The 27753-nt window shown below is 41.5% G+C and overlaps 2 protein-coding genes across 4 annotated transcripts in view; both read right to left on the bottom strand.

The window, feature by feature from the left end:
• Positions 1–526: 526 nt before the first annotated feature.
• On the bottom strand, positions 527–13592 carry ankef1a (ankyrin repeat and EF-hand domain containing 1a). Of its 3 annotated transcripts, none has more exons than XM_058076796.2 (11): positions 13400–13592; positions 12434–12629; positions 12087–12248; positions 8780–8979; positions 8552–8701; positions 8345–8468; positions 5769–6573; positions 3857–4083; positions 2253–2380; positions 915–1058; positions 527–790 (listed from the first exon to the last, which is right to left on the bottom strand). In XM_058076796.2, exons 2-11 carry the CDS (start codon positions 12621–12623, stop codon positions 668–670), a joined length of 2253 nt encoding a protein of 750 aa, XP_057932779.2. In that variant the 5' UTR covers positions 12624–12629; positions 13400–13592; the 3' UTR covers positions 527–667. The 3 variants fall into 3 exon arrangements, with proteins under 3 accessions (XP_057932779.2, XP_057932787.2, XP_057932797.2); XM_058076804.2 differs by lacking the exon at positions 13400–13592 and adding an exon at positions 13102–13176; XM_058076814.2 differs by lacking the exons at positions 527–790; positions 915–1058 and adding an exon at positions 2022–2159.
• A 4232-nt stretch (positions 13593–17824) lies between these two features.
• The window catches only part of emilin1a (elastin microfibril interfacer 1a), a 33087-nt gene continuing 23158 nt past the window's right edge, over positions 17825–27753 (bottom strand). Inside the window, exons 6-12 of the mRNA XM_058086067.2 lie at positions 26772–26945; positions 24286–25563; positions 21892–22306; positions 21539–21664; positions 19672–19689; positions 19426–19560; positions 17825–18190 (exon numbers count right to left, since the gene is read on the bottom strand). Coding sequence (XP_057942050.2) covers positions 17871–18190; positions 19426–19560; positions 19672–19689; positions 21539–21664; positions 21892–22306; positions 24286–25563; positions 26772–26945 — 2466 coding nt within the window. The 3' untranslated portion in view covers positions 17825–17870. The remainder of the gene's footprint in view (positions 18191–19425; positions 19561–19671; positions 19690–21538; positions 21665–21891; positions 22307–24285; positions 25564–26771; positions 26946–27753) is intronic.

Here is a 27753-nt window from a genome sequence, read left to right as displayed (position 1 = left end):
AGACATAATAAGAGAAAATAAGATGTTTTTACGCTGCATGGCGGACGAGTGATTAGCGCGAGGGCCTCACAGCTAGGAGACCTGAGTTCAATTCCACCCTCGGCCATCTCTGTGTGGAGTTTGCATGTTCTCCCCGTGCATGCGTGGGTTTTTTTTCCGGGTACTCCGGTTTCCTCCCGCATTCCAAAAACATGCTAGGTTAATTAGCGACCCCAAATTGTCCATAGGTATGAATGTGAGTGTGAATGGTTGTTTGTCTATATGTGCCCTGTGATTGGCTGGCCACCAGTCCAGGGTGTACCCTGCCTATCGCCCGAAGAGAGGAAAAGCGGTAGAAAATGAATGAATGAATATTTTATATTAACAATAAAATTAGGGATGGCTCACAAAATTATTATCATTTAATATCATTTAAGTGTATTTAAATGCTGTTTAGTTTTGATTATTTCCATACAAAATTGGCAAAAAGACACCACTAACCATTGCATCTATTGTGGGACATGTCCTCTATAATGTAGCACTGTTATCTGTAAAGCATCATAGAATGTATTATTACAAATTATAGTATTAATTCATACAATGTAAGTCTAAATCCAGTAACCATGTACTTCATGTATTTCTTGGCCAAACCTCCATCCAGTCCAAGCAGGGTTTTATCTTTCTCCTTTTAGTGATTCTGGGTGAAAGGCATCATCATGAAGTCGTCCAAGTCCAACTGTAGAGACATGAGCTCCTTCTGTCTCTCGACCTTTGACTTCAATCGGCTGCTCGGTTGCGGCTTCCCAAAAACCTGAGACCGTCAAAGTGTACAAATCACTAAAAGCGAGCTATACATACACTGACAATTATTTTTCCTTTTCAGCTTTTTTTGCCATAAAATTTCCAAGACAAGCATGTCAAATGAATACGCCTACCGTTTTAGCAACAAACGAGATATCCTCAACGCTATTCTTCCCGGTCATGATATCAGTGTGGTGCTGCATGACAGTCTTTGACGCTCCCTGAGATATCTTCGCTGCCGTTGCAGTCGCTCTGTCTGCATCTCCTGCAGCATCGGCCTATATTGGGGGACACCGAGATGATTACATTCATTTAATTACCACAGAGGAATTCATTTGTGGCTCTTATCACATGTCGCATACTTGCCTCAAGTGTAGTCTTGCTACTATGGTATTTTTAACGTTTACATCAGGGGCCAAATGTGGCCCGCAGGACACTAGTTTTGATATGGATGCTGTATGGTATCATGTACCCAGAAAAAATTATTACGTTTGATTCATGTTCATGTTAAAGGTTAAATAGCTGTTAATAGTTATCCTCCCTATCCGTGTGGAAGTGGTAAGTTTTTGGCTATTTAAGTTGAAAGGAAATAACTTGAAAGGCTACCGTTTAGGTCGCTAGCTCTCTAGTTTGCGAGTTAGCATGTGTCTCAAGACAATGCAGTTGCGCAATATGTTGTAAATAAAAAAAAGAGTATAAATGTGACTATAGTCGTGTTTTGTCATGTCTACAGGGCTCTAATAATGCTTTGTTCATTTTAATCTGAAAAAAATAATTTGTCTACCCACCAACTATATGTGGTTTCTTAAGTTTTTATTATTTGCCGTTTTATTATAATTACTTATGTATTACTAATTGATTGATTTTCTTTATTCTTGATTTGTTTATTTATTTTTCATCTTATTTTGTGCAGAAAAATAAAAATTAAGATATTTGAGAACAGTGAAAAAGTTTGTGTATTTTTCTGTTTTTAATAAATGCGTTTTTTTTGTTTTTTTTTTTTCGGAAAACCTGATGCACAACCTGATTTCTTTCTTTAAACTGATAATATTGCTATTATTGAATACAGAGCACCACCTTCACTTTAAAAGGTTATTGGAACCGGGTTCTGTTATAATAATAACCTAATTCTGTAATAAGGCTTGTTTCTAACAAGAGTGAGATGATTCTTGGTAAAAATAAAAAATAAAAAGTACATTTATTTGAATCAGGGTCAAATTCTATTCAAATAAATGTATTGTGTAACACAGCTGGGAGTTGACCAAGATGAAAAAAAAAAAAAAAAAAAAAAGATGATAAGGAAACGTCATTGGCAGGTAGTTAGAACAACAGTGAGGGGGAATGAGTTCCAAGAACAGCAGATGGATGGAGAATTATCCCTAACACACAAATAGAACACAGAGAAAAAGAGTTTTAATACGGTTAGTTGAGATTTTCTGGTAAAAAGAGGTCAAAGGGTGTTATTTGGGTACCTTGGCTTTTTTAGGTTTGGCACCCTTTCCTTTGTTTTTTGGCTTAGGCAAGGCTTCGACCTTCTCTTTCACCAGTTGATAGATCGCACCTTCGGCAAAGGCGATGGCAACGTCGAGGCAGTTTTGCTCTGCATGGGAGTCAAACATTAGTCAACACTGTTGAATGCAAAGATGTTAGACTTTTTCTATGTACACAAAAGTCCTGTCTTTCTCAAATAGTGTCCAGAATTAATCCGTGTCATATATGCGTCATATTAGATGCCACTTCAAAATGTGCACTTTCATTAATTGTATTGGTGGAGTCCGGAGGGGTCCAAAAAAAAATGTGGTGACCACCATTTGCCTCAAAATACCGTATTCAGTGGGTGACATGGTTGTCAAGTTGAGAGCACCAATGGGAACCGGGTCTAGCATTCCTAGTTTTCATTCATTCATTCATTCATTCATTCATTTTTACCGCTTTTTCCTCACGAGGGTCGCAGGGGGTGCTGGAGCCTATCCCAGCTGTCTTCGGGGCGAGAGGCGGGGTACACCCTGGACTGGTGGCCAGCCAATCACAGGGCACATATAGACAAACAACCATTCACACTCACATTCATACCTATGGACAATTTGGAGTCGCTAATTAACCTAGCATGTTTTTGGAATGTGGGAGGAAACCGGAGTACCCGGAGAAAACCCCCGCATGCACAAGGGTGGGATTGTACTCGGGTCTCACATAGCACCAAATTTGAAAAAAAAAACCCCAAAACAAATAAAATTTTTTGTCAAATCCTTCTGTGGCGGTCCACATTGAATTGTGGAAGGCCACCACATATAAATGAATGTAAGCAAATTGTATATTTGATTTGGAAGAAGGCTTCTAGGCTTATAGCGTTCATTTATTTATTCATTTTCTACCACACGGTGGGTGCTGGAGCCTATCCCAGTTGTTTTCGGGCGAGAGGCGGGGTACACCCTGGACTGTTGGCCAGCCAATCACAGGGCACATATAGACAAACAACCATTCACACTCACATTCATACCTATGGACAATTTGGAGTCGCCAATTAACCTAGCATGTTTTTGGAATGTGGGAGGAAACCGGAGTACCCAGAGAAATGGCAGAGGGTGGAATTGGACTTGAGTCTCTTAGTTGTGAGGCCTGTGCGCTAACCACCCGACCACCGTGCAGCCCTCCTAGTTTTTGATGATTTTTTTTTTTTTCATGTTGGAGGCCTAGTTCCTTGCTGCACTTCCCCGCCTCCCATGGAGCTTCTCTGGGCATGGGCCGAGCGAAACAGCGCCATTTCCTAGCTTCCTCCACTGCACTTCCCGATCGTCCATGGAACCTCGTCGAGGGTGCTCCAGGCAGAATACCTCGCCGTTCTGGCTGGGCTCCATGCACCATGCCGGGATTGCTGGAGGATCCATTTTTCACACTTCCTTACCTTCCATGGAGTCTCATTGAGACTGCCCTCACGATCCAAGCCCAGGCAGGACTTGCCAAAACACACGAGGGTTCTCATCCCAGTATGTCAAAATGCCACCGATACCCCATCCCCAGACACACCTGATCACAACTGTAACTAAAACTATTCCGATTGCATGTATAGGAATCTGACCTTTCTTGTTTTCCACCAGGAGATTGGCACCAGTTTCGATGAAGTACTCAACACAATCTAGATGAGCGCTTTGGATGGCAACCATGAGGGGTGTGGTCCCAGTGATGGTTTGAGCGTCGATGTTGGCTCCTGCGTTCAATAGAAGGTCCAGAAGTTCCACTTGGCCAGCTTGGGCAGCATGGTGGAGCGGCGTCCAGCAGAACTGGTCACAAATATCCACCGAAGCCCTGTTCAGAACAGAATATCCCATCAGGAACATCTTTAGACTAGAAATATAGAACCAGCACGTTGACTTATGCTAGGAGTCCACTGGGTCGGCGCCAGTTGGTGCCAGTTTGCGGCAAAGATTATGTGATTGGCGTGTAGTGGCTCGAATTCGGTGCCACAGCGAGCCACTACGTGACAATTACATAATCTTTGGCGTGAACTGGCACCAACTGGCGCCGGCCCAGTGGACTCCTATCATGATTGAGGCAACTTGGCTCGTGCCATTACATTCCAGTGGATTCCAATAGCTGGATTGTTTGCGACATTTGGTTCCACTTAGTAAACACATAGACGAAAATTTTTAACATTTTGACATTTCCTTCGCGCCAAACTCAATTTTGGCCACCGTTACGGGCCACCACGAGCCAGTTGGGAGGCAGTTTGAGCCACTGCACGCCACTAGGAACCTTATTGGTGACACTAGGCGCCACAGCAAATTGCATTGGTGCGAACTGACGCGAGCTGGCACCAACTGGCGCCGGCCAAGGGGACTCCTAACTTGGCTCGTGCCATTACATTCCAGTGGATGCCAATAGCCGGATTGTTTGCGACATTTGGTTCCACTTAGTGAACACATCGACAAAAATTGTAAACATTTTGACATTTTCTTCCCGCCAAACTCAGTTTCTGTCACCGTTACGGGCCACCACGAGCCAGTTTGAGCCACTGCACGCCACTAGAAACCTTATTGGTGAAACTAGGCGGCACAGCAAATTGCATTGGCGCAAACTGACGCGAACTGGCACCAACTGGCGTCGGCCCAGTAGACTCCTAGCATCATTGGGGCAACTTGGCTCGAGCCATTACATTCCAGTGGATTCCAATAGCCGGATTGTTTGTGACATTTGGTTCCACTTAGTGAACACATCGACAAAAATTGTAAACATTTTGACATTTTCTTCCCGCCAAACTCAGTTTCTGTCGCCGTTACGGGCCACCACGAGCCAGTTTGAGCCACTGCATGCCACTAGGAACCTTATTGGTGACACTAGGCGCCACAGCAAATTGCATTGGTGCGAACTGACGCGAACTGGCACCAACTGGCGCCAACCCAGTAGACTCCTATCTTCATTGGGGCAACTTGGCTCGAGCCATTACATTCCAGTGGATTCCAATAGCCGGATTGTTTGCGACATTTGGTTCCACTTAGTGGACAAAAATTGTAAACACTTTGACATTTTTTTCCCGCCAAACTCAGTTTCTGCCACCGTTACGGGCCACCACGAGCCAGTTGGGAGGCAGTTTGAGCCACTGCACGCCACTAGGAACCTTATTGGTGACACTAGGTGCGTTGGCGCGAACTGGCGCCAACTAGCACCAACTGGTGCCGGCCCTGTGGACTCATTATCATCATTGGGGCAACTTGGCTCGCGCCATTACATTCCAGTGGATTCCAGTAGCTGGATTGTTTGTGACATTTGGTTCCACTTAGTTCATTTGTATTCATTTTTATTTTGCTTTTCATGTGTTTTGCCTCTCAAATTAGATGTAAATTGCATTCCTGTGGTTCACCTGTAAAGGTGTGAGTAGCGTATGTTAAAATTGTGGCATTAGTCAGGAACCGTAGCGATTACTAGCAAAAATATATCTTTCATATATTCTACTTATTCCACTCCATTTCATACAGTGTGACAATGTTCCTCACCTCTTGGCCAGGAGGTACTTTGCTACCTCGGAGTTCCCAGTGGCACAGGCCACCATAAGTGGGGTCTTGTAAAACGGATCTTGAATATCCACAGGAATCCTGTGACTAAAGGCGACTTCCAAAGCCTCGATATCTCCGCTCTTGACCAGGTAGTTGATATTGACATAGATCTTATCCGGTTTCTCCGTGTACCACGCCGTGTCATTAACTATGGGATGATGCGGTGGAGGTTCTTGTTCCATTAATCGGGCGTCTTCCACGGTGTATGTTTCGATCATGTATTCCGGTGGGCCTCCATCCGATCGGCGAGGCTTGAGATCCGATGGGAGTGTACAAACAGGCATCGGGAGAACAAATTTTGGTTTCTTCTTCCCCTTCCCGCCTTTCCCACCTTTTTTCTTCTTGGGAACGTACGAGAGGAGAAGGTACGGCTTCTTGATGTAGCTGGTACCTTTGATGAAGTCGTTGATGTTGATACATTGTTCTCTTCCAGTCTGATGCAATGAGAAGACCATCTCCAACTGCTCCTGGGTGACCGGAGCACCTAATGTTTCTAAAATGGACAGAAATGTGTCTTTGTGAACCGATTCGCTCTCCAAGGCTTGACGAAGATCGGCCTCGGTTTCGTTGGACCAGTCGTGGAGGGTCAGGGCCCAAACTTCTGTCAAGCAACTCTCGTCAGTGTTCTCCTTTCCCCTCTGCTGCTCCGCTTTCCTCAACTCCTTCATGGCCGCTTTGTGACCCCCTTCTTTAGCAATCTGGCGTGGGAGCACGCCTTCCGAGTTCTTCAGCTTGGCGTTGCAGCCTGATCAAAAAAAAAAAAGTACAAGATTATGTTTGTCGGCTTAATTACTTCTGCCAAGTTTAATTGCAAGAACCTCCTTTTCGCAATTTTTAATGAGGTTTGACAGTGAAAATGTCTTTTTCTGATATGTTCTTAGACAGTGGAACCACATAAACGAAAGGGATACATGAACATTTAAGGTTACTTTGACCTGTTTTGACAAAAAAAAGTCAAATTTAAGAAATAACTCATAGCAAAATAGGAAGTCAGGGAGCTATAAAGCTACTTTGTGCATCCATTTTCACAGCTTCGTTCTATCACAGGTTATTATTGGGCCTAAGTTGTTCCTAAGCATTCAAAAATGGCTTTCAGAAGACTCATTGAAAGATGTTGGTGAAATGTAGTATCCTACAATGGTCGCTAGGTGTCAGTAATGTTGTGCTCACACTTTTTCAGCCTGCGAGCTACTTTTAAAATGGCCAAAAACAACAGGAGGTCATTACTCAATATACTGTAGCAGCTGGACTCACGGTGTCACCTTACAAAGAATTGCTAAAGTCATCACACAGCAACTGAACACTCAAAAGGCAATCACAGGGCACATTTAGACAACCATTCACACTCACATTCATACCTATGGACAATTTGGAGTCGCTAATTAACCTAGCATGTTTTTGGAATGTGGGAGAAAACCCACACATGCGCCGTGAGAACATGGAAACTCAACACAGAGATGCCCAAGTGGGGAATCGAACCCGGGTCTTCTAGCTGTGAGGAGTGCGGGTATTTCTAGCAGTTGTTGAATAAATGGGTCGTATATTCCAACTCTCTTGGCTGCAGGGGTTCTGTTCTACTGCATTTAACCAACGTCTGAGGGTGGAATCGAACTCATGTCTACTAGCTGTGAGGCATGTGTGGTAACCACTCATCCACCGTGCAGCCCTTAGGTTGGCTTATTTTCTGTTATTAGGTCAACTATGTTGGGGAATACGAATGTAAAGGTGACTGTAGGGGTGTTATTTCATGACTAGAGGACTCTAATGACATTAAAATTTTCTATGCTCTAAACATTCATTCATTCATTTTCTACCGCTTATTGCTCACGAGGGTCGCGGGGTGTGCTGGAGCCTATCCCAGCTGTCTTCGGGCGAGAGGCGGGGTACACCCTGGACTGGTGGCCAGCCAATCACAGGGCACATATAGACAAACAACCATTCACACTCACATTCATACCTATGGACAATTTGGAGTCGCCAATTAACCTAGCATGTTTTTGGAATGTGGGAGGAAACCGGAGTACCTGGAGAAAAACCCATGCACGCACCGGGAGAACACGGAAAAGTGGGGAATCAAACCCGGGTCTCCTAGCTGTGGGGCCAGCGGTATTTCTAGCAGTTGTTGAATAAATGGGTCGTATATTCCCACAAAACTGTGGTTTAACCTGACCGTCTTTCTCTCTTGGTTGCAGGGGTTCTGTTCTACTGCATCTACCCAATGAAGTGGCCGAGGGTGGAATCGAACTCGGGTCTCCTAGCTGTGAGGCCTGTGCACTAACCACTCTAAGCCCTCAGGTTGGCTTATTTTCTGTTATTAGATCAACTATGTTGGGGAATACAAATGAAAAATGGACTGTAGGGGTGTTATTTCATGACTAGAGGACTCTAATGACTCTAATTAAAACAGGTTTTCTATGCTCTAAACATGCAAATAGTTAATTTCTAGATAATGAATCCTAGTGGGCAGCACGGCGCGATCGGTCTGGTGCGAGTAGCCGTATTACGGCTCGTGTTACCTCTCTGAGCCAGAAACTTGCAGCAGTTGACGTCTCCCGTTTTAGCTGCAAAGTGGAGGGCCGTGTACTCCTCCACAGTGACAATGTTCATGTCTGCCGAGAATGCTGACAGCAACACAATCACCTGGGGAAAAAAAAAAAAAGACACAGTTCGAAACGGGAAAGATTCACCGGATCTCCATACATGTGTCGGAGCAGCTTTTTCACCTCAAAAAAGCCCCCCATGGCGGCATAGTGAACTGCTGACAGGCGCTTCTCGTCCAAGGCGTTGGGGTTCCCTCCTCTTTTTAGAATGTCTCTGACAAGCTCCAGGGAACCAGCCTTGGCTGCCTCCATCAATGCTGTTACCCCTGTTTGCTAAATAGAAGGGATTTCATCTCAATCTCTTATTTGAGTGCCGACACCCCCCCCCCCCCCCGCCAACTAAATAATAACCTGATCAGCTGCATTGGGGTTGGCCCCTTTAGCCAGCATCATGTGACACATGGGGGCACACTCTTTGGCGCGTTGACACATCAGCTGAAAGACGTGCGTCCCCTGTGACGACACGTTGTTGACGTCTGCCTGGAAGTCTAGCACCACCTGCAGGCAACGGATGTGCCGCTTCGTTGGGTAGATGCAGTAGAACAGAACCCCTGCAGCCAAGAGAGAAAGACGGTCAGGTTAAAGCACAGTTTTGTGGGAATATACGACGCATTTATTCAATGAGAGCTGGGAGACCCGAGTTCAATTCCACCCTCGGCCATCTCTGTGTGGAGTTTGCATGTTCTCCCCGTGCATGCGTGGGTTTTCGCCGGGTTTCCTCGCACATTCCAAAAACATGCTAGGTTAATCGGCGACTCCAAATTGTCCATAGGTATGAATGTGAGTGTGAATGGTTGTTTGTCTATATGTGCCCTGTGATTGGCTGGCCACCAGTCCAGGGTGTAACCCGCCTCTCGCCCAAAGTAAGCTGGGATAGTCTCCAGCAACCCCCGCGACCCTGGTGAGGAAAAAGCGGTAGAAAATGAATGAATGTTTAAACCATAGAAAACCTGCTTTAATGTCATTAGAGTCTCTAGTCATGAAATAACACCCCTACAGTCACCTTTACATTCGTATTCTCCAACATAGTTGACCTAATAACAGAAAATAAGCCATCTGTATGGTTGCACGGTGGTCGGGTGGTTAGCGTGCAGGCCTCACAACTAAGAGACTCAAGTTCAATTCCACCCGCTGCCATTTCTCCAGGTACTCCGGTTTCCTCCCACATTCCCTGGTGGCCTTCCACAATTCAATGTGGAGCGCCACAGAAGGATTTGACAAAAAATTTTATTTGTTTTGGGGTTTTTTTTTTCAAATTTGGTGCTATGTGAGACCCGAGTTCAATCCCACCCTTGTGCATGCGGGGGTTTTCTCCGGGTACTCCGGTTTCCTCCCACATTCCAAAAACATGCTAGGTTAATTAGCGACTCCAAATTGTCCATAGGTATGAATGTGAGTGTGAATGGTTGTTTGTCTATATGTGCCCTGTGATTGGCTGGCCACCACTCCAGGGTGTACCCCGCCTCTCACCCGAAAACATCTGGGATAGGCTCCAGCACCCGCCGCGACCCTCGTGAGGATAAGCGGTAGAAAATGAATAAATAAATGAATGCTAGAAATACCGCTATAAGCTTATAAGCCTACTTCTAAATCAACTATACAATTTGCTTACATTCATTTATATGCGATGGCCCGCCACAATTCAATGTGGACCGCCACAGAAGGATTGTTTTGGGTTTTTTTTTTCAAAATTTGGTGCTATGTGCTCACCTTTACATTATATTAGGACTGTTTGAGTGGCTTGCTGTTGCAACTCTATCCAATAGATGGCACTGTAACGCTGCATAGTCAGACACTCTTCAAGTTATCCAATTAACTATCTAGGTAGACAATGAATTGTTTAATTAAAAATGACTATTTTTTTTAAATGTTTAATTAGTCATCCATGAGAGATCCAGTACATGTTCATGTAGTCCAAGTCCATACTGCAATACAATGCAGATAAATAGAGGACAGACTTGAAGGGGAACAAGCCAGGCTATCAAGTTACTCAGTATCACAGGAGAGGTTCAACAGTAGAGGTTGATCTGTAATTACATCTACTCACACACACACACACACATACACACACACACACACTTTTGGCTGCCTTCTCGTTACCTCTCCTTCAAGCTGACATTTGCTCGTGTAATTTTCAGGCGCCATTAATAACGACCGGCTGAGTAATTAGTGTGATGGAATATAAATGTTCCCAAAAAGGGCTTCGGGCTCACTGATTAGAAGTGTCGGGTGTTAGCGCAACCTCATCCATATCAAGAGAGAAGCACCTTGCATTCCGATGAGGTGCATTTTCTCACTTTCATTTTATAACATGAAAAAAATAATTGTGCTATTATTATCTGATTTTGTAATATATGCTATTTTTTTTGTTTCAGTACTCTAATAAATTAACTTTCTTTTCTTCATCTCTGTTGTTAGTTACTAAGCATCCACGACATGGACTGATTAGAAAACAAATAGGTAACCCAACTCTCATGTATCCATGGTTTACAGTAAGCTACCATTTGACAGGACCCACCGTCACCCCGATATTAGACTCAAATTACTCAAATATTTTACATTATTATTTTTTTATTATTCGCTCTTTTTTCTCCAGCAGATATCTGCAGCTGTGTGTCGGACAAATGGTATCTTAAGGGCGGGATCACACTGAATTTGTTGCTGAAGAAAAATACAAATATAAGGCATTCAGAAGATGCATTCATAAACGTCGGCGTGGTATTCGACACTGGGTGGCAGCAATGTTACTGTACTGTTCGTTGCCATGACAACAGGCTTCTATTGCAAGTTTGAATGATCTCACAACAGGCAAGATAATCCCTGATAATAAAAAAAAAAAATCCTGAATAGAAACCCAGGCTACTGTTGTGACCGGAACACACGGCAAGGAGACTCGAGTTCAATTTCACCCTCGGCCATCTCTGTGCAGAGTTTGCATGTTCTCCCCGTGCATGCGTGGGTTTTCTCTGGGTACTCCGGTTTCCTCCCACATTCCAAAAAACATGCTAGGTTAATTAGCGACTCCAAATTGTCCATAGGTATGAATGTGAGTGTGAATGGTTGTTTGTCTATATGTGCCCTGTGATTGGCTGGCCACCAGTCCAGGGTGTACCCCGCCTCTCACCCGAAGACAGCTGGGATAGGTTCCAGCACCCCCGGCGACCCTCGTGATGATAAGCGGTAGAAAATGAATGAATGAATGAATGTTTAAACCATAGAAAACCTGCTTTAATGTCATTAGAGTCCTCTAGTCATGAAATAACACCCCTACAGTCAACTTTACATTCGTATTCCCCAACATAGTTGACCTAATAACAGAAAATAAGCCATCTTTACGGTTGCATGGTGGTCGGGTGGTTAGCGCGCAGGCCTCACAACTAAGAGACTCAAGTTCAAATGCACCTTCGGCCATTTCTCTGGGTACTCCGGTTTCCTCCCACATTCCAAAAACATGCTAGGTTAATTAGCGACTCCAAATTGTTCATAGGTATGAATGTGAGTGTGAATGGTTGTTTGTCCATATGTGACCTGTAATGTTTTTTATGATGGTGACAGTTTTTCATTTTATTGAAAAAAAAATGGTCCTAATTCAGGGAAAAGCTGAAAAGTGTTTATAACCGTCACAATACAGCAAGAGGAAGAAACTGGTGGTACTCACCTTTACCGTCATTATCTTGGATGCTCATGTTAGCCTCGTTGCTTGCCAACATTTTCAGGATGTCCTCATTACCCAGTTCCGCAGCTAACATGACCGGGGTGTGGCCCCTCTTATTCTGGATGTCAGGATGGGCTCTCAACGAGAGAAGAAACTGGACGAGATCTAAGGAGGAGTCGGAGATAGATTATTATAATGGACTTAGATGTATTGTAATAAGTGCATTAATTATGTGTATTATGTGTATAATGCATTGTTTTGACTGCTCATAGCCATAAAGCTGTGCTGTTAATATACTGAAGAGTGCATACTGTATGTGTGACAAAGCATGAAAAAAAAAAAGTCATCACCGTGATTGTTGTCTGCAACCGCCATGTGAAGCGCCCCGGTTCCCTTCTGTGGCTCTGTGAGATTAATGAGGTTTTGCACCCCGAGGTTGACCATCTTCTCAATTTGCGCCTGATCATTCTCGTGGATGTACTGCAACAAGCGGTATGTCTGAAGAACCTGCAGGCGGTTGTCCACCTCCCTGCCGGTCATAATTGCCTGGAAATAACAAACAAAAGGTCACAAATTGGTGTACATTGAATATAATCAATGCCATTATTCGCTTCGGTAACATATAACATACAAATCACGACACAGTGGGGGTTTATGTTCTTAATGTTAGACCCCTGAGGTCACATTCAGTGTGAACATACAAGTGTAAAGTGGTTGACATGAACTTCTGCAAAACATTCTCGTTTGTGAATTCAGAGATCTATAAGACTAGGGTGCTATTAAGAACATATTGTATAGTCATCATGCATTAGCAATGTGAATTAGCTCAATTTAAGTAGCACTTACATATTAAAATAAGTACCACTGATCCACTTTTATAGTAGTAAAAATAGTCATTGTGGCTTATTCGACAACACAATATACTACGCCATTTTGGAGATCAGTACTAGAATATTTTCGTGAAATTCACATTTTAATGGGTGTATTTTGTTGTTAAAAAATACATTTCTTTACTCACAGGTTGCACGTACGCTCATGTTATATACTAAGGTGACGTCATGTTCAATAGTTTTGTATGACACAGCTGTAAACAATAATGGTGACCTGACGTCATCACGGCGCGACCAACACAAAATCTGGGGCAAACATCCCGTATTAAGTTTTAAAAAAAATATTCGACATTTTACTGATATACCGTGTATGATAATTTACTACGGAGCTAGTTGTGAAAGTGTTTTTGTTGTGAAATTGTAAGCATGAACGCCATTATCGACATAAAGTAATAAAGGTAAGGCGTCAATCACGACTTCACCCACCTGTGACTTGCACGCGCACTATTCGCTTCCGGACTTTGTTCCTCAAGAACCTTAACTTCTTTGCTTCGCTATCCAGCCAACATGGACGTGTCTACTGAAGAATATCAGTCGACTCGCTCCCATTACTATTTCCATTCCGCTTTGTCTCGGCAGCACAACCTGAGTAATCACTCTCAGCTCCATGGCAACCAAACGCGCGAAATCCCGGCAGTGTGGGATGGTGCTTTCAGGGGTTGGGTTTGTGCTCGATAATTACAAATGTCAACATTCTATAGTGTATCCGCTCTAAATACATCTAATAATCTATGTTACATTAAAACAGCATGTTAGCAGAGTGCACAACAAAGTAAAAATAAACACGAAAGGAAACGTTTGTTTTTTTTAAAGAACAAAATTAGGTACAAATGGACAAAACAGCCATTAACATTCCAATGACACGGAAACGCCACTTGAATAGTGATTGATATTGTAGTTCTAGTTATGTACTGCGACTGCGTAGACTGTAGTAATACACCTTCAAATGATCCCTCCATGCATAACTAAATAACTTAGCTAGAATTACAGGTTCTTCGTCCATGACCGCAAGAACAGAGCTCAATTTACCTACTCTTGTTCTGTACTTTGTTTTGCATGACTTCAATGCTAATTATAGCTATATATAGCTCATTAGTGATCTATTGCTTGCATTGTAGTCATTGGTATATCTGCACTTCCGCCATTAGATGGCAGTGCAGAGTAAAGACGCTTTTACTGAATTATTCAATTCAACCTTAAAAGGAGACTTCTGGAGCAAATGTGTAGGTCTTAATCTGTATTTGAGGCACACATGTGGCAAAAAAACATACAAAACATATACAGTACCTTGCAAGGTGAAGTGGCAGCTTATAAAAAAAATCTTGTATGGCTAAAATGTTGAACAATATTTACATTACTTGAAGAATGTACAATTCATTGAAACAGTAAAAGTATATTCCCATTGTGTTTTTTTTTTCAAGGAAACAGAATAAGGTGTGGATTGGAATTAATTAGAAAAAAATCAGATAATATATGTAAGCATGATTAGAAAGTATTTTATACTTAAATAAGACATATTTGTGAGATTTGGGTAATGCTTAAAAATAACCAAAGTATGCCGAAATACTGTTAGTATCACATATTATCATGAATGTACCCGGGAATGGCAAAGATGTGTGTTCATGTCACAGTAAGGATTGTGGATAATGGGCAAAATTGCACAAAAAGTGCAGTTTTCCTTTAAGACTCTGTCCCATAATGCCGTATAATGATTCCATCTACTACCTCCATGTAAATATTTACATCATAATACGCTATATGGCGGTAAATTCGAATATCTGACTGTGAACAGTAGATAGAATCGCATCGTTATAAAGGTACAAAAAGCGGTAAAAAAATGTAAAAAATTGCTATTCAAAAAAAATTTTTTTTTGGACAAAATCGTTAAACGGCGCAGTGGGAAAGAGCCTTAAGGATAAAAAAAAAAATTAAACTCAATCCAGATTTAGATGGTCAACAGGACACACGTATTTCATCATGGCGGTCTTGCTCCTTCCTCCATGTTTCTTTTGCCTGAACTGTGGATAACTTGATTTTTTTTTTTTTTTTCCTGTGGAGAATAGTGTCGCAAATAGCCCCTGGGCCACACTTTGGACACCTCAACACACACTACAGGTCAAAAGTATCCTATCACATTTGGAGGTGGTGTGCAAAAACAGTTATAAAGGTACAAAAAGCGGTAAAAATTAAAAAAAAAAAAAATGCTATCCAAAAAAAAATTTTTGGACAAAATAAAAGTAAAAAATTGCTAATCGTTTGTTTTTTTGGACAAAATTGTTAAACAGCGCAGTGGGAAAGAGCCTTAAGGATAAAAAAAAAAAACAAAACAGGACACACGTATTTCAACATGGCGGTCTTGCTCCTTCCTCCATGTTTCTTTTGCCTGAACTGTGGATAACTTTTTTTTTTTTCATGCGGAGAATAGTGTGCGCAAATGGCCCCCGGGCCACACTTTGGACACCTCAACAGGTGGTGTGCAAAAAACGGTTATAAAAGTACAAAAAGCGGTAAAAAAATGTAAAAAAAAAAATTGCTATCCAAAAAAATATTTTTTTTGGACAAAAAAAACCATCAAAAATTACTAAACTTTTGTTTTTTTGGACAAAATTGTTAAACAGCTCAGTGGGAAAGAGCCTTAAGTATAAAAAAAAACAATATTTAAACTTGATCCAGATTTAGATGGTAAACAGGACACACATCTTTCATCATGGCGGTCTTGCTCCTTAATGTTTCATCCTGTGGTCTCTTTTCCCTGAACTGTGGATGACTTCATTTTTTTTTTTTTTTTAATTTTCCTGCGGAGAATAGTGGTTTTAAACTCACTTCATTTCCCTCGTTTCTTTCTTTTTGGTTGGGTTCCTGCATCCTGCATCATGTTTCTGGGAATTAGCTTGTGGTCAAAATGAAACAGTCAGCATTAAAATAATAGAAGTCATTACAATAGAATGATTTTACATGGAGAGAAAAAAAATAAACCTGTATGTGGATAAGCAAAAAAATCCCGTTCATGTTGATTTTTATCATTCATTCACGTCATGAAAAAGACACCTGGTTTAATAATTCAAGTTTTTTTAAACATAACATGATAAACATGAAGTGGCTTTCGAATTGATGGCAAAGTTTCCTTAAAGCTACTGAAGCACAAACGAGTGGAATCTTTACAGTTACAGTGAAGAAAATAAGTATTTGAACACCCTGCTATTTTGCTATTTCTCCCACTTAGAAATCATGGAGGGGTCTGAAATTTTCATCGTAGGTGCATGTCCACTGTGAGAGAGATAAACTAAAAAGAAAAATCCAGAAATCACAATGCATGATTTTTTAACAATTTATTTGTGTGATACAGCTGCAAATAAGTATTTGAACACCTGAGAAAATGAATGTTAATATTTGGTACAGTAGCCTTTGTTTGCTATTACAGAGGTCAAACGTTTCCTGTAGTTTTTCACCAGGTTTGCACACACTGCAGGAGGGATCTTGGCCCACTCCTCCACACAGATCTTCTCTAGATCAGTCAGGTTTCTGGGCTGTCGCTGAGAAACACGGAGTTTGAGCTCCCTCCAAAGATTTTCGATTGGGTTCAGGTCTGGAGACTGGCTGGGCCATGCTAGAACCTTGATATGCTTCTTACGGAGCCACTCCTTGGTTTTCCTGGCTGTGTGCTTCGGGTCGTTGTCGTGTTGGAAGACCCAGCCACGACCCATCTTCAATGCTCTGACAGAGGGAAGGAGGTTGTTCCCCAAAATCTCACAATACACGGCCCCAGTCATCCTCTCTTTAATGCAGTGCACTCGTCCTGTCCCATGTGCAGAAAAACACCCCCAAAGCATGATGCTACCACCCCCATGCTTCACAGTAGGGATGGTGTTCTTCGGATTGTACTCTTCATTCTTCTTCCTCCAAACACGCTTATTGGAATTATGACCAAAAAGTTCTATTTTGGTCTCATCTGACCATAAAACTTTCTCCCATGACTCCTCTGTATCATCCAAATGGTCATATGCAAACTTAAGACGGGCCTTGACATGTGCTGGTTTAAGCAGGGGAACCTTTCGTGCCATGCATGATTTCACATCATGACGTCTTAGTGTATTACCTACAGTAACCTTGGAAACGGTGGTCCCAGCTCTTTTCAGGTCATTGACCAAGTCCTGTCGTGTAGTTCTGGGCTGATTCCTCACCTTTCTTAGAATCATTGAGACCCCACGAGGTGATATCTTGCATGGGGCTCCACTCCGATTGAGATTGACCGTCATGTTTAGCTTCTTCCATTTTCTAATGATAGCTCCAACAGTGGACCTTTTTTCACCAAGCTGCTTGGTAATTGCTCCGTAGCCCTTTCCAGCCTTGTGGAGGTGTACAATTTTGTCTCTGGTGTCTTTGGACAGCTCTTTGGTCTTCGCCATGTTACAAGTTAAAGTCTTACTGATTGTATGGGGTGGACAGGTGTCTTTATGCAGCTAACGACCTCAAACAGGTGCATCTGATTCAGGATGATACATGGAGTGCAGGTGGACTTCTAATGGGCAGACTAACAGGTCTTTCAGGGTCAGAATTCTAGATGATACACAGGTGTTCAAATACTTATTTGCAGCTGTATCACACAAATAAATTGTTAAAAAATCATGCATTGTGATTTCTGGATTTTTCTTTTTAGTTTATCTCTCTCACAGTGGACATGCACCTACGATGAAAATTTCAGACCCCTCCATGATTTCTAAGTGGGAGAAATAGCAAAATAGCAGGGTGTTCAAATACTTATTTTCTTCACTGTATTAACCATTCCCTGAATGCATCCTTTTCCACGATTTCATTCTTCGGAACTGTCCCGGTAGCTTTGTCTTTAAAAAAAAAAAAAAAAAAAAAAAAAAAGAGTCCACGCTCTGCATCCATTGGATCAGATGTTCTCATATAACAAGGTCCCGCTGAAGATGGTCAAGGGTTCAGAGGAGTACGCCAGCTTGCCGCTGACCAGGTCGATACACACCGTGTCCCCCGCCTCCATGGGTAGGATGATGTTGAAGACCGCCAGAGCTCCAGGGATGTGTTTGGCTTCCGCCATGGGCTTTTCCAAGCCTTCGGGTTGATACCCGGCAGAGTCAACTCGAGCCACGCCGGTATTGGATTTGGACAGCACCGCCTCGATTTTCATGTTCTTGTGGCCGGTTAGGATTCCGCTGAAGAAGTACCTCCCTCTGACCGGAGCGGTAAAATATCCTGCAGGGTGGAAGACAAACATTTCAAGCATAATTTTCTCTCATGAAAAAAAAAAACGCTGTTTCTGCCTTTCTCCGTTCTTTAGTAATCAGAATTAGAACATACATTAGTTTCAGGAAAATATCAGTTCCCAACTAAATTTTTTTTTGTGAGAAAAGCTACATTTCAAGCATAATTTTTTCTCATGAAAAAAAAAGTTTGTTTCTGCCTTTCTCCGTTCTTTAGTAATCAGAATTAGAACATACGTAAGTTTCAGGAAAATATCAGTTCCCAACTAAAACTTTTTTGTGAAAAAAGCTACATTTCAAGCAGAATTTTCTCTCATGAAATAAAAAGTTTGTTTCTGCCTTTCTCTGTTCTTCAGTAATCAGTAGAATATACATAAGTTTCAAGAAAATATCAGTTCCCAACTAAAAATTTTTTGTGAGAAAAGCTACATTTCAAGCATAATTTTCTCTCATGAAATAAAAAGTTTGTTTCTGCCTTTCTCCGTTCTTTAGTAATCAGAAGTAGAACATACATAAGTTTCAGGAAAATATCAGTTCCCAACTAAAAAATCTTTTGTGAGAAAAGCTACATTTCAAGCATAATTTTCTCTCATGAAAAAAAAAGTTTGTTTCTGCCTTTCTCCGTTCTTTAGTAATCAGAAGTAGAACATACATACGTTTCAGGAAAATATCAGTTCCCAACTAAAAACCTTTTGTGAGAAAAGCTACATTTCAAGCATAATTTTCTCTCATGAAAAAAAAAGTTTGTTTCTGCCTTTCTCCATTCTTTAGTAATCAGCAGTAGAACATATATAAGTTTCAGGAAAATTTCAGTTCCCAACTAAAAAAAAATGTGAGAAAAGCTACATTTCAAGCATAATTTTCTCTTATGAAAAAACAAAGTTTGTTTCTGCCTTTCTCCGTTCTTTAGTAATCAGAATTAGAACATACGTAAGTTTCGGGAAAATATCAGTTCCCAACTAAAAACATTTTTTTTTGTGTGTGAGAAAAGCTACATTTCAAGCATAATTTTCTGTCATGAAAAAAATAAGTTTGCTTCTGCCTTTCACCGTTCTTTAGTAATCAGAAGTAGAACATATATAAGTTTCAGGAAAATATCAGTTCCCAACTAAATTTTTTTGTGAGGAAAAGCTACATTTCAAGCATAATTTTCATTAATCAGAAAAAAAAAGTTTGTTTCTGTGGAGCATTCGGATGTTGACAAACACAACTAGCTTTCTCGCTAACCTGTTTTGGGGTCATAGACGCCATTTTCATTGACAAAGACCTCGTTGAACGCAATGGTCCCCGCTCCCCTCATTGGCCGAGTCAGCGCGGCGGAGAAAGAAAGGCGAGGCACGTGGGCATCAGACCCTGCGAGACCTGTTTGGGGGTGGGAGGGCAGGGAGAAACAACAAGTGGGAGTGGGTTTAAACAGAGATGAAAAGACTAATGAGAGCTTTCATGTGATGATTTAGTTGGAACGACACGTACCCTGTTCCCCTCGCAGGCCTGAGAAATGAGATGAAAGACAAAAATAAGAGTTACTATGTCAGCCATTCATGTTTCATATCTAATAAATTCAAATTGATACTTCTAAGCAAGAGATCCGCTTATGTCGACAACAAAAGACCTGATCCGCCGCTATGTTGTATTATTAAAAAGCGATAGCTTGAAGACATGGGTGACAAACTTTTTTCCATCATGGGCCGCAAATGGCCCCCGGGCCACACTTTGGACACCTCAACACACACAACATGTTAAAAGTGTGTCCAAATCGACATAATCGGGTTCGACCGCACCACCACCAACATTCATTCATTCATTTTCTACCGCTTATCGTCACAAGGGTCACAGGGGGTGCTGGAGCCTATCCCAGCTGTCCTGGGGGCGAGAGGCGGGGTACACCCTGGACTGGTGGCCAGCCAAGCATGTTTTTGGAATGTGGGAGGAAACCGGAGTACCCGGAGAAAACCCACGCATGCACGGGGAGAACATGCAAACTCCACACAGAGATGGCAGAGGGTGGAATTGAACCCTGGTCTCCTAGCTGTGAGGTCTGCGTGCTAACCACTCGTCCACCTTATCAATGAATACAATATTTTGGGAGTTAGAGCCTCGGAAACCTATTTAGACTTTCTAAATACACTATTTAATAAACATTATTAGAGCCCTCTAGCAATGAAATAACACCCCTATAGTCACCTTTCACGTTCAAATTACTCAATATCGTAGACATAATAAGGTCAAATAAGACCATGTACCGGTGCTAGTAGGCTACTAAGACAGGAAGAACATGAACGTGTCAACTGCACACAGAGATGGCCAAGGGTGGAATTGAACCCTGTGAGGTCTGCGTGAGGTCTGCGTGCTAACCACTCAACCACCTTATCAATGAATACAATATTTCGGGAGTTAGAGCCTCGGAAACCTATTTATGACTTTCTAAATACACTATTTAATAAACATTAGAGCCCTCTAGTAATAAAATAACACCCCTATAGTCATCTTTACATTCAAAATACCCAATATTGTAGACATAATGAGCGAAAATAAGACTTGTGCGTGTTGCTGTAAACATGTACCGATGCTAGTAGGCTACTAAGACAGGAAGAACATGAACATGTAAACTCCACACAGAGATGGCCAAGGGTGGAATTGAACCCTGGTCTCCTAGCTGTGAGGTCTGCGTGCTAACCACTTGTCCACCTTATCAATGAATACAATATTTCGGGAGTTAGAGCCTCGGAAACCTATTTATGACTTTCTAAATACACTATTTAATAAACATTAGAGCCCTCTAGTAATAAAATAACACCCCTATAGTCATCTTTACATTCAAAATACCCAATATTGTAGACATAATGAGCGAAAATAAGACTTGTGCGTGTTGCTGTAAACATGTACCGATGCTAGTAGGCTACTAAGACAGGAAGAACATGGACATGTAAACTCCACACAGAGATGGCCGAGCTTGGAATTGAACTCGGGTCTCCTAGCTGTGAGGTCTGCGTGCTAACCACTTGTCCACCTTACCAATGAATACAATATTTTGGGAGTTAGAGCCTAGGAAACCTATTTATGACCTTCTAAATACACTATTGTATATACATTAGAGCCCTCTAGTAATAACATAACACCCCTATAGTCATACTTACATTTAAAATACCCAATATCGTAGACATAATAAGGGAAAATAAGCCTTGTGCTTGTGTGTGTTGCTGTAAACATGTACCGAAAACCCACGCATGCACGGGGAGATCGTGCAAACTCGCCAAGGGTGGAATTGAACTCGGGTCTCCTAGCTGTGAGGCCCGCGCGCTCCACCGCCAACATGATTTGACATATTGGACATATTTACCTGGCGGTCCAGCCGGTCCTCGTATGCCCGTTTCACCCTGAGGTCCCACCCTTCCTTGGGGTCCCACAGCTCCCTGGGGTCCAGGCACCCCTGGTTCCCCTCTGGGTCCTGGCAAACCAGGTGGGCCTGGGAAAAAAAAGGAACATTTAAGCATCCTCTTTACTGATAAGTGAGGAGATTTCCCGGAAAGCTGTGACCTTTAACCTTTCAGCTTTTCATGTTTACTGAAACTCCCCTTTTTTTAGGGTTCGGAGTAAATCCCTGACACACCGGATTCCTTCCGTGACCTTGCCTCCCATTGGGAAAGCTCTATATCTTGTCAGGAAGTCCGATCCCATGCAAAAAGTCCTTACCCGTGAAATCCTGTTCTATGAAATCATGGAATTCCTTCGCCAAATCCAGCAGGGACGAGTTCATCCCGTGTATCTTTGAATGGATATTTTCCAGCTGGATATTCCGGATATTATCGATAAGACGTCCGTGAGACGTGACCGTCACGTTGAGTCCGTTGACACAATTCCACAAACCGGACACGTGTTGGTTCAAGCCCTCCTTAATCCTCAGTAGGCTGTCGGAAAAAGAATCAAAGCGTTTGCAGACTCCTTCCAGTTTGGAGAGTCGTTCGTTTAAGCCGTCGCTTGTTCGCCGACATTCCCCGACTTCGGTGAAATAGTTGCTCCGGATCACTTCGATGTCTTTGCTGAGACCGCCGAATCGATCGCTTGAGTCGTCCGTGTGCTCGTTCAGATCTTTCTTCAAAATGTCCAGCTTGAACAAAACGCAGACAGAAAGGTTTGTTTATTTTATACGGAACCATAGAAATGCACCTCAAACTCAAAACAACTCTTATACTCCATAAGGAAAATGATTCAGTTCAAAGTGTACATGTCAATAAAAGAGCACATAAAACACCCAGGCAGCAGGACAGTGTTACCATAAATGGTAGCTGACGGTTCCATTCTCAAAGGCTATTTAAAGTTTAATAAAACACTGTTTCATGGCTTGATGATTTAGGACTTACGGTCCAAATCCTGATGACTTCCAACTTTGGAGCACGGCTCTATCAGACCAACAATTGCTCATCACAACCTGGACTGGTGGCCGGCCAATCACAGGGCACATATAGACAAACAACCATTCACACTCACATTCATACCTATGGACAATTTGGAGTGGCTAATTAACCTAGCATGTTTTTGGAATGTGGGAGGAAACCCACACATGCACGGGGAGAACATGCAAACTCCACACAGAGATGGCCGAGAGTGGAATTGAACTCGGGTTTCCTAGCTGTGAGGCATGCGAATGAACCGCTCGTACGCCATACAGCCGAATACTTATCAATGAATACAGTATTTTGCCTAGAAAACCTATTATGACCTTCTAAATACACTATTTAATAAACATTAGAGCCCTCTAGTAATGAAATAACACCCCTATAGTCACCTTTCACGTTCAAATTACTCAATATCGTAGACATAATAATGTACCACTGCTAGTAGGCTACCGAGACAGGAAGCCGGGGAGAACGTGCAAACTCCACACAGAGATAGCCGAGGGTGGAATTGAACTCGGGTCTCATAGCTGTGAGGCATGCATGTTAACCACTCATCCGTCGTGCAGCCCAATACCTTATCAATGAATACAGTATTTTGCCTAGAAAATCTAATTTGACCTTCTAAATACACTATTTAATAAACATTATTAGAGCCCTCTGGTAATGAAATAGCACCCCTATAGTCACCTAGTAGGAAGTAGGAAGTAGCAAAGCTTATTAAATCCTACCCCTCCATCTGGTACTTTTGCAATCTGTAACTGTTACATTTGTTCACTTCCTGCTTTCTTAATTAAATTAAATTAAATTAAATTAAATTAAATTAAATTAAATTAAATTAAATTAAATTAAATTAAATTAAATTAAATTAAATTAAATTAAATTAAATTAAATTAAATTAAATTACATTACATTACATTAAATTAAATTAAATTACATTAAATTAAAATAAGACTGTTACATTTGTTCACTTCCTGCTTTCTTAATGAAATGAAATGAAATTAAATTAAGACTGTTACATTTGTTCACTTCCTGCTTTCTTAATTAAATGAAATGAAATTAAATCAAATCTGTGACTGTTACATTTGTTCACTTCCTGCTTTCTTAATGAAATGAAATGAAATTAAATTAAATCAAATCATATAAAATCATATCAAATTAAATCTGTGACTGTTACATTTGTTCACTTCCTGCTTTCTAAATTAAATTAAATTAAATTAAATCTGTGACTGTTACATTTGTTCACTTCCTGCTTTCTTAATGAAATGAAATGAAATGAAATTAAATTAAATCAAATCTGTGACTGTTACATTTGTTCACTTCCTGCTTTCTTAATGAAATGAAATGAAATGAAATCAAATCATATAAAATCATATCAAATTAAATCTGTGACTGTTACATTTGTTCACTTCCTGCTTTCTTCCTGCTTTCTTAAATTAAATTAAATTAAATTAAATTAAATTAAATTAAATTAAATTAAATTAAATTAAATTAAATTAAATTAAATTAAATTAAATTAAATTAAATTAAATTAAATTAAATTAAATTAAATTCACACTCACATTCATACCTATGGACAATTAGTCCATTATTACATAATAGAATTAATAGAAATTGCTCGTGTGTTCCCGAAAGGAAAAGATCGGCGGGACGGACAGGAAGTGATGTTCTTTTCACGACCAATTCATTTTACCTGAGTGTGGATCCTGTCCCTGGTGTTGGTCAGATCATTTAGGGAATTCCCATGTATCCGTATCGTCGTTCCCATGTTCTTCAGTGTGTTGTTGATGGAGTGGAAGGTGGCCATTACTTTAGATAAATCTCCTTGGATGGACTTCAGGTCCCCTCCTAATCTTCCACTGCGGTCGTTGTGACCATCCAGGCGACTGGTCAGATCACTGATGTGGATTTCACACCGAGCGCTGCTCTTCTCCACTTCCTCTCGAAGTCGACCCACCTCCTCTTGGAGGTTTGAGCACACCTGAGAGCACGCCGTTTTTCCTGAATCCACCTTTCTCTGCAGATGGTTCAATTCCGTGTGACACCTGTTGATCTCTGTGGTGGTTTTGTTGGCCAGCAGACGGAGTTCGTCTTCCACGCTGCCGCACACGGAGCAGTCTTCCCAATCCTGGCTCAAAGTTTCAACTTCCGAAACGATCCGGTTGAAGTTTTCGCCGTTTTTCCCCGTTACGGCGATAATCTTTTTCACATCGTTTGCGAGGTTTATGATTTTCTCCGCCATTGAGTCGCCTGACACGGACAAGTCGTTTAATCTTGTGTTGAATTTCCGGATTTCCCCTTGGTTGGTTACGACTCGCCATTCTAAGGTTTTAACCGTGTCTTCGCTTTGGCGGTCTTTCCCGTTCGGACCACATGTCTCGTTACACATTTTTGTAATCGCCGTTAACTTCCTGTCCATGAAGGTTGTAACGTTCTCCAGCTGGCTCAAACGTCGACTGTGGTCCGTGACCGTGTCCCCAAGAACCGACACATCAAGTTCCAGTTTTCCGATTTTGAAGCCGTGATCATCCAGTTGACTGAGGACCATGTTGCGTAGCTGCGTGACGTCTCTTTGGACGCCATCCTTCAGATTGTTCCCGCTGTTGGTACACCGCTGTTCGGTTTTTCTCACGGTGTTATTCACACGCTTCTCTAAATCTCTTAGTCTACCGTTCAACCTGTCCTCGGTCACCCGTCCCTTTGTTCCCCCGGTTCCAGCCAGCTCCTTATCTAGCCGCCCTTTCAGCGTATCACACTTGTTGGCCGTGGAGGTGACTTGGACGTCCAGAACGGACAATGTCTTCTCCAGCTCGGTGACGCGGTTACAGCACGCCTGGGACTGGTCGGTTTGACTTTGGAGAATTTGCAGGCTCTGTCTGAGATGTTGGTCCATGGAGTTGATCAGCTTCTCCAGGGATCGGACTCTTTCTCTGTCCGCTTCCTGTTGCCGTCTCACATCCTCCACACCGGCCTGAACATAAAAAAAGAAAAAAAATCAAGAGTTGTTTAAGCTTTGGAACAAATTTAGACCAAAATTTGATTTCAGACATGCATACTACGTTACATTAATGTATCTCACGTATACACTTATACAATATCTATATCTATACTACCATATATACACACACATATATATATATGCAGCATACATACACACACACACACATAGAAAACCTATTATGACCTTCTAAATAGACTGTTTAATAAACATTATTAGAGCCCTCTAGTAATGAAATAACACCCCTATAGTCACCTAGTAGGAAGTAGGAAGAAGCAAAGCTTATTAAATCATACCCCTCCATCTGGTATTTTTACAATCAATAACTGTTACATTTGTTCACTTCCTGCTTTCCTATTTTTTTTTTATTTTATTTAATAATTTTAATTTTTTTATTTATTTTTATTTATTTTATTTTTATTATTATTTTAAAAAAATGTATTTATTTAATTTTATTTTATTTAATTTTAAAACAATTTTATTCTATTCTATTCTATTCTATTCTATTCTATTCTATTCTATTCTATTCTATTCTATTTTATTTTATTTTATTTTATTTTATTTCGTACCGAAGTACCGCTTCTCCACGCCAGAGCAGTTACCAATTCAATCATTCATTCATTTTCTTTTACTCCGCTTCTTAACACACATCTCAAGCATCTGGTCAACCATAGAATAAGAAGACGTAGCAGGAGGGATCAGCGTCATCACTTTAGTGACGGTTTATTGCTTTGTTAAAATGAACAAAGCATTATTAGAGCCCTGTAGACATGACAAAACACGACTATAGTCACATTTATACTCTTTTTATTTACAACATATTGCGCAACTGCAGGGTCTCGAGACACATGCTAACTCGCAAACTAGAGAGCTAGCGACCTAAACGGTAGCCTTTCAAGTTATTTCCTTTCAACTTAAATAGCCAAAAACTTACCACTTCCACACGGATAGGGAGGATAACTATTAACAGTTATTTAACCTTTAACATGAACATTAATCAAACGTAATAATTTTTTCTGGATACATGATACCATACAGCATCCGTATCAAACTTGCGCGGGGCCGCACTAACATTAAACTTTCATATCAAGGCGGGGGCCTTAAACTAGTGTCCTGTGGGCCACATTTGGCCCGCGGGCCGCATGTTTGAAACCCCTGATGTACAGCAAATTAAACTTCACCTGGCAGGCGGAGCAGGACAGAGTCACCCTTCTCTCCAGCTCAGTGAGTATTTCTTCCTTTAGTGTGTTCAGCTGGCTCCCCTTGAGTCTGCCCCCGACTGCATCGCCATCCAGGTCGTTGCCCCCGCCGTTCTCTAAGTGGTTGTTAATGTTGAGCAGGGTCCGGTCGTGGACCTGAAGAAGTAAACACCCACAGGAATTTATTACATTTAAGCTTGTATTACATATTCACAATACAGTAATATTCCATCCATGCGGTACATTTGTACACCAGGTGGTAGCCCTTAGTGGGTACAATTACTTTCAGTATGACGTATTCTACCATGTGTTGCGGTAGACGTCTTTACCACAACACACAATGCATGGCAGACATGGCATCTGTAAAGCTTACAGTGGAGTTTAAAAGAGGAAGTGGATCATTCCGGGGGTAAAAGCGGATAAATATTTCCACATTAATTTGAAACTGAGGCATTGAGTGAAATAAACAGTTACCTTACAAAGAACGCTAAAGTCATCACACAGCAACTGAACACTCAAAAGGCAATCACAGGGCACATATAGACAAACAACCATTCACACTCACATTCATACCTATGGACAATTTGGAGTCGCTAATTAACCTAGCATGTTTTTGGAATGTGGGAGGAAACCGGAGTACCCGGAGAAAACCCACGCACGCACCGGGAGAACATGGAAACTCCAATGCCCGAACGGGGAATCGAACCCGGGTCTCCTAACCTGCGCATAAGCCACTCAAACACCATGCAGCCCTTTATCACAATGCTTTTCTTCAAATATATACAACTTCGTAGCATATCTTATCAATATTCATTAGGGATGGGATAAACGATTATTTTTGTAATCGATTAATCTACAAAATAGTTTTTCAATGCATCGATTAATCTAACACTTCATTTTTAAATCCGACTTTATTTGATTTCGATTCAAATTTCTTCTTTTTGTAATCGATTAATCTACAAAA

The sequence above is a fragment of the Doryrhamphus excisus genome, linkage group LG11 (genome assembly GCF_037039965.1).
Source record: "Doryrhamphus excisus strain RoL-2023G ecotype Guam linkage group LG11, RoL_Dexc_Guam_v1.1, whole genome shotgun sequence".
NCBI lineage: Eukaryota > Metazoa > Chordata > Actinopteri > Syngnathiformes > Syngnathidae > Doryrhamphus > Doryrhamphus excisus.
This window is presented reverse-complemented; position numbering and strand designations above follow the sequence as displayed.